This window comes from Mus pahari, chromosome 20, assembly GCF_900095145.1.
Source record: "Mus pahari chromosome 20, PAHARI_EIJ_v1.1, whole genome shotgun sequence".
NCBI classification, from domain to species: Eukaryota; Metazoa; Chordata; class Mammalia; order Rodentia; family Muridae; genus Mus; species Mus pahari.
Genome location: NC_034609.1, coordinates 30,400,254 through 30,407,939, shown reverse-complemented (window position 1 = coordinate 30,407,939; position 7,686 = coordinate 30,400,254). Strand labels below are relative to the sequence as shown.

The window sequence follows — 7,686 nt, the reverse complement described above, 5'->3', positions numbered from 1 at the left end:
GAAAGAACGAAAGAAAGAAAGAAAGAAAGAAAGAAAGAAAGAAAGAAACAAAGAAAGAAAGCAAGCAAGAAAGCCAGCTGAGCCCGAACCTGGGAGTAAGCCAGCAAGCCTACTGTGTTCCCTAGTTCTCTCCTTAGGCTCCGGTGTTGACCTCTCTCAGCGACAGATTGTGATCTTCAAGTATAAGCCAAGTAAGTCCTTTCTTCCCCCAAAGTTGCATGTAGTCAGGGTTTTTATCACAGCAACAGAAGGGAAACTAGGACATGCTGGAATTATGGTCATACACCATCAGATCTGGCCTAGGTAGTGCTGACGATTGAACCCAGGTCCTCATGCATAACTGACAAACATTTGACAACTCCACCTTCAGTTACCAGCATTAATCTCTTAAAAAATACGCAACTTCCCCTAACCACTCCTTTTTCTTTTCCTCTCTACAGCACACTTTGTGTAAGAACTGTCCGCACGCACCCTCCCTCTGCAGTCTGCTCCTCTTGTCACACTGTTATGCGTCTCTCTGAGAGGACACCAATTATATCTCCAAGTTGCTAAATCCAGCCGAATGGCACACAGGTTGGTTATCTACCCTGTCTATTTGCCCGCTCTTCCTTTAAGTCTTAGGTTTCTGCCGTCCTTGTGTGTTTCATGTTAGACAGCCTCTAGCGCTTGGCCTTCCTCGGGGATCAGAGGTGGGGCCCAGCATAACAGACAACTGTGGCTGGGACAACAAACTCCCTCCCTCCCTTCGGCTCAGCACTCATGCCTCTTCATGTATTGCTCATGCTTGGTTTCAGAGGGTGTGATGGGGCACACCTGCTATACCAGAGCTTGGGAGGCAAAGGGAGAAGGAGCAGGAGTTTATTGGCATCACTGGCTAGGAAAAAACCTATCAGAAAACAAAATGAAACAATTTTAGTTTAAAAAAAAATGTTGTGGGGCAAGGGAGATGGCTAAGTTGATAAAAAGCATGAGAACCTGCATTATATCCCCTGTTCCCATATAAAACACCAGGTGTGGGCTGGGCTAGGTGGAGCACACCTTTAATCCCAGTACTTCTGAGGCAGAGGCAGGTGAATCTCTGAGTTTAAGGCCAGCCTCGTCTACACAGAAAAACTCTGTCTTGAAAAAACAACAACAACAAAGAAAACAAACAAACAAACAAACATACAAAACCCAAACTAAACCAAAAGACAATAATAGCACAAAACCTAACTCCCTTCCTCCAACCCCCTCCAAAGCCAGGTGTGGTGCTGCACATCTGTAATCTCAGGGCTGGGGAGGGGAGAGGCAGATTCTTAGGCCTTGATGCCCAGCCAGCAGAACCTAATAGATGGGCCCTCACAATGCACTGATAGGTCGTATCTCCAAAGTAAATGAGCCACCAAGACCTCTCAGCAGGTAAGAGGATTTGCTGCCAAGCCTTCAGACTTGAGCCCTGGCACCGACAAGGAAGGGGAGAACCAGCCCCTGCATGTGACCCCCATACATGGCATACACAGGACATAAATGTAACAAAAATTAAAAGTAAATCAAGGTAGGTGGCTCTTCAGGAACACAACCCATAGTTGACCTATGACTTCCATAGGCCTGTACATACACACAGCCAACACAAATAATAAATTAAAAATACTGTAAACCCAGAAGAGGGACTGTGACAGGTAGTTTTATATTAACTTGATACAAATTAGTCATCAGAGAGGAAGGAGTCTCAATTGAGAAAATGTCTGCATAAGATCAGACCTAGACAAGCATGTAGGGGGCTGGTGAGATGGCTCAGTGGGTAAGAGCACCCAACTGCTCTTCCAAAGGTGCAGAGTTCAAATCTCAGCAACCACATGGTGGCTCAAACCATCCTTAATGAGATCTGACTCCCTCTTCTGGAGTGTCTGAGGACAGCTACAGTGTACTTACATATAAATAAATAAAATCTTTAAAAAAAAATAAGAAAAGAAAAGACAAGCATGTAGGGCATTTTCTTAACTAGTGATTGCTGGGGGAGGGGCCACTCCTGGGCTGATGGTCCTGGGCTCTATAAGAAAGCAGGCTAAGTGAGACACAGAGAGCAAGCCCATTAGCATCCTCTTCCATGCCCTCTGCATCAGCTCCTGCTCCAGGTTCCTGCCCTGCATGAGTGCCTGCCTTCACTGGTCTCAGTGATAAACTGCTCTAGGGAACCGTGAGTGAAGTAAATCCTTTCTTCTCCAAGTTGTTTTGGTCATGATGTCTCATCACAGCAATAGTAATGCTAAGACAGGGATGATGGGGAGAGAAGAGGAACAGTGGGATGAGAGGGTGATGGCAGATGAACATGGACATGGATGAAAATGTCACGGTGACTGGAGGGGGTCCATCCCAGGGCCCACAGGACTCCAGTCCCAGGTGATTCAACCCTTCGTCTGGCCTCCATGGGCACTGCATCCATGTGGTGCACAGACATAATGTAATCAATATTATGTTAGCTAGAAAATTAAAAACACTTAATTTAGTTTTGGTAAGCTTCACAAAGCACTGCTAACGTCTGTCTAATGCACACCAGCTGACAGTGCCACCATTCCTCTCTGACACCTCTTTCTTTTTTTTTTAGATTTATTTATTTATTATTATATGTGAGTACACTGTAGCTGTCTTCAGACACTCCAGAAGAGGGAGTCAGATCTTGTTACAGATGGTTATGAGCCACCATGTGGTTGCTGGGATTTGAACTCAGGACCTTCGGAAGAGCAGTCGGGTGTTCTTACCCACTGAGCCATCTCACCAGCCCCCTGACACCTCTTTCTTTTGCTTCCATGACACTCACCATCCCCACAAATCTGGTTTTCATTCCACTGCTCTGGTTCCTATGTCTTACACGCATAAGTGGAAGGGAACATTGACGTTTTCACAGCAGGACATTACAGAATAGAAAGACACACTAAGATAACATACTAAAGTCAGGAGTCAATCAGGGTTATACTGAAATGAATGCCAATCATCTTACATATTACCTGTTTTGTATTTTTGTATGCATGCACAGTTACCTGTGTGTAGAGACCTTAAGGTCCTCCCCAGGTGCCATCCACCTCATGCTTTGGAAACAAGGTCTCTCGTTGGTCTGGGCTCACCGATTTGGCTAGACTGGCTGGCCAGTGAGTCCTAGGAGTCCTTGCCTTGACCCTCCTAGCACTGGAAGCACACACACGAGCCAGTGCAGCTGGATGTCTACATGGTTCTGGTAACTGAACTTGGGCCTTCACGTTGTGCAGCAAGCACTTTACCTTCCCAGCCCAGGCCTGTTTGTTTTTTTTTGTTTTTTTTTTNTTTTTTTTTTTTCTGTAGTGCTGAAGACTGAATGGTAGGCCTCTCCATGGTGCTACTCAGCTCTGCTTCCCATCTCCCACTCTGTATTTCTTAAAATCAAAGACTGGTGTTGAGAGACCTCCTAATAATGAGTTCTACAAATCCTGCTCCTACTTCTCTGGGATCAGTTGTTTAGTTAACTTGTAGTTCTAAGTGGTTTCAGTTTTTGGAGAGTCCTTTGACCTGTCCCTATAGCACAGCAGGAGACAGATCAGAGCAAGAGGGGGAGGAAAGGATGGAGGGGAGACACACACACACACACACATGGGTGGGGGGTTGGGGGGAGGGAGAGAGAGAGCGAGAGAGACTGAGTATGACTCAGGCTTTTTGAGCATTATAGGACAACTTTGAAGGGAGTAGGCCCCAGAAACTAACAACTAAGATGATTATTTTATTACTGGAGGAAAACACCAGGAATTTATGCTCATTGGTAAGCAGAAACTTATACAAACAACAAATTATGAAAGGCTGGGGTCGTAGCATCCCTGGTCAGTGATGTAAGAAAAAACACCCTATTAGTCTCTCCACAAACTAACTACAGAGAACGACAGGATGCTGCTCTGTCCTCTCCTCACAACGCTCTGGTCAAGGACAGGGAATAGGTCTTATTTACTTTATCTCTATCATTATAAAGCCTAGCTCTTGGTAAATAGTGCTCAGCAAATATTTGTTGATTTAGTGAATGAAGGAGATTGATACTGTCTGTCCTTCAGGTATTTAATCCGGTCAGGAGTCTGAGTCATCTGGAGAGGGAAGGCGGCGCTTAAGGCGCTGGCTGGCTGTATATAAGACCGCAATTCAAGTCCCAGCCACACGGACCCTTGTTTCATGAAACGGAAAGGCAAACTGGAATACCTGTTTGTTTACAGAGTGCATATGAAACGCCAAGTTCATCATGTCTAGCCACCAGGGGGCACTTCCACTGTGGAACAAAGCAAGCAGCAGGGACTCGCCACTAGGGGGAGCGCCCAGAGTGGAAATGAGACAACCAACCCCTGAATGTTGGACAGACATTTTCAAGCTTTGGAAGAGAAACGCCTATTCCATACACATTATTTTCCATAGCCACAAACTGCCGGATACTTGTATTTAAGGGCGTCTAGATGGCCTTAAGTGCCAGATCTTCTTAGCTGTAGTCAGTGCATCTAATTCTTATTGCCTGGGTTCTTATACTATTAAACGTAGATTACAATGATACACAGTGGAAAAGCCACGTGGCAGTATGGTGGTCAGTGCTCCGTGGCAGGCATGGGAAAGGCCTGGTACTGAGACAGATACCAGATTTCTTTCCTCCACCACCACTTCAGCTACCATGTTTTAATAGCTTACAATTGGCATGCAAAAACAATGGTTTTACTTTACAGCTGAGTAACTTCACCAAATTACTATTAGAGGGCAGGAGCTATTACTATGGAGGCAGGGGATCAAGAATGCCAGGCTAGGCTGTGTGAGACCCTGTCACAAACAAGCAGGGAGGGAGGGAGGGAGGGAAGGAGGGAGGGAAGGAGGGAGGGAAGGAGGGAGGGAGGGAGGAAGAAAGAGGGAGAGAGGGAGGGAGAAAGAGGGAGAGAGGGAGGGAGGGAGGGAGAAAAAGAGAGAAAGAAAGAGAGAGAGAGGAGGAGAGCAAAGAGAGAAAAAAACAAAAGGCCAAACAAAAGTATCTCTACCTAGGGAGACTTCCTTGATCAGCTCGGCAGCAGCATGGCAGCCCTGAACAAGTATTCTGGTCCAGGTCGACAAGTCCCGATGCGTTTCAACCCTGAAGAGATGCATCTCAATGCCCTGCCGAGAGCCCGTCCTGGTAGCAAAGGTAAGGTCAGATCCAAGGGAGGGTGACCGACATCCAGAACCTGAATGAACCAACCTAGGACCACAAATAGAACAGAAAGCTAAGGTGATCATTACCTTCAGCAGTTTTTGGATGAATGCATTTCAAAGCTAAATTATGATATTTTGATATCTTTTTTTTTTTTTTAAAGATTTATTTATTTATTATATGTAAGTACACTGTAGCTGTCTTCAGACACTTCAGAAGAGGGCGTCAGATCTTGTTAAGGATGGTTGTGAGCCACCATGTGGTTGCTGGGATTTGAACTCTGCACCTTTGGAAGAGCAGCCGGGTGCTCTTACCCGCTGAGCCATCTCACCAGCCCCCGATATTTTGATATCCTTTAATCTGATAGAATAATCCCTGGTGTCACGAAGGCAGGATCTTACTTACTGTCTTCATAAAGAAAATACCTGCCAACAGGAAGAGATGCAGAAAGTTTTCCGGGGCTAGAGAGATGCCTAAGGTTAAGAGCACCTGCTACTCTTCCAGAGGACCTGGGTTTGACAGATGGTAGTTCAAAACCATCTCCTATACCCTCTTTTGTCTTCCACAGGCACCAGGTACACAAACGTTGCACAGACATACATAGAGGCAAAACATTCATTTACAGAAAAATTGCTTAATTTTAGGCCACCCTAAAACAAAACATGACACCAGACACAAAACAAAACACCAGACACAAAACCAACAATGGCACGTCCCATTCAGTGGACTAGAAGAGGGTCCTATGATCAGCTATCACATGGATGAACTTTGAGGATTTTATACCAAATGAAATGAGCATCACAAAAAAATCTAAAACATGCATGCTCTCCTTATATGCAGCATCGAAACCTTATCCGGACTTATAATTTCCCTTGAAAAGCAGAATTTTATCACAGGCAACAATAAGCACCAGTGTTTTCCTTAGGTGACAGATCACTTTAGTCATTTTAGACACTGACCTGAGCATGGTGGGCTATTAATCAGCCCCTCTTCCAAGGCGAAACTGAAGCTCATGAGGTGCAGCTGGAGCTCAGCTCAGGACTCAGTAATACCAGCCCTTTTTCTTGTAGCACGGTTCATCAGATCATACTTCAGAATGAAGTACAAGCAATTTCTCAGCTTAATAATTCATATTTCATCATGTAGATTTTTTATTTTTTTTATTTTATTTTTTTTGGTTTTTCAAGACAGGGTTTCTCTGTGTAGCCCTGGCTGTCCTGGAACTCACTCCGTAGACCAGGCTGGCCTTGAACTCAGAAATCCACCTGTCTATGCCTCCCAAGTGCGGTGATTGAAGGCGTGCGCCACCATGCCCGGCCATCATGTAGAATTTTAAAAAGATGAATAAAGCTGATAATTTGTGCTGTGTGGGTGTGTGCCTGAACTTATGTGGAGGGACATCAGGTGTTCTACGCTATTATGGCCTGTTCTATGACTTTATTCCCTTGTGACAGGATCTCCTACTGAACCTAGAGTTAGTTTATGGCCAGAAAGTCCTAGCAATCCTCCTGTCTCCTCCTTCTATAGCATGGGGGCTTTCTCTCTGGGTGCTGGGATCTGGGCTCATGTGTGCTCATGACAAGCACTCCCACCACCTGAGCATTCCCCCCTCTCTCCCCAAACTGAGTTCTTACTACTTAAGTAAAAAAAATAAAATTCAGCTGGCTCCCCACACCCAAAATCCATTTGGGGAAACACAATGATTTTCCACACAGGTGTGTTCTGTGCATGTGACAGATTATCAATTGCCCCGAAACATGTAAAGGTGTCATTATTTTAACTTACTCTCAGGGCAACTGTCTGCACAGTGAAAACCACAAGCAACATTTTTAGTATTACTGGGAGATACATCTGAACTTACAGACTTGCCTATGGAGTTACCTCTGAGAACCTTGTTACTAAACTTCCTGTAGAACTTACATGCCAGGTACACATGAGCTAGCTCAGAAAGAGTTAAGTCTTAAATGTACTCTACACATGATCCAAGTAAGAGGGAGTACAGAGGAAAGTACCACATTCAGTTTGATTGCTAATCCCACATTAGACATTACAAAATATCAAGTCTAGGGGGATATTTTCCTCCTAGATTTGATTTTGAAATACTTGGCAGAGGGGATCTAATTCAAACCAGCTGCTGGATTTGGGGAGCAGCCATTGGTTAGAACACGCTGCCAAATGTCCCCCACCCCCACTTTAGTGGGGAGGCCAGATGAGCTCATGCAAAGATGAGCTTTAACCGTTTTGGCCATATTAGTCTCATAAGCTCAATCCTACCATGTCCACATGGTACAGTAGCCATGGCTCTCCCAGTCAAAGGCAGCTTAAAAAGACTACAAAATCCACACTTAGCACCTAGGACATCCATGTCTTTCCACCCGTGCTGTGTGCCTCTCTTTGATTTTTAGGAAAGATCTAAAATAAAAATTCCTGGGGCGGTGGAGGTACATGCCTTTAATCCCAGCACTTGGGAGGCAAAGGCAGGTGGATTTCTGAGTTCAAGGCCAGCCTGGTCTACAGAGTGAGTTCCAGGACAG

The 7,686-nt window shown here is 45.1% G+C and overlaps 1 protein-coding gene across 2 annotated transcripts in view; it reads right to left on the bottom strand.

Moving 5' to 3' along the window:
* Sntb2 (syntrophin beta 2) overlaps positions 1-7,686 on the bottom strand; it is an 81,507-nt gene that overhangs the window by 8,187 nt on the left and 65,634 nt on the right. For both annotated transcript variants that reach the window (XM_021220173.1, XM_021220172.2), the window contains exon 5: positions 5,004-5,200. In XM_021220173.1, coding sequence (XP_021075832.1) covers positions 5,004-5,200 — 197 coding nt within the window. The remainder of the gene's footprint in view (positions 1-5,003; positions 5,201-7,686) is intronic.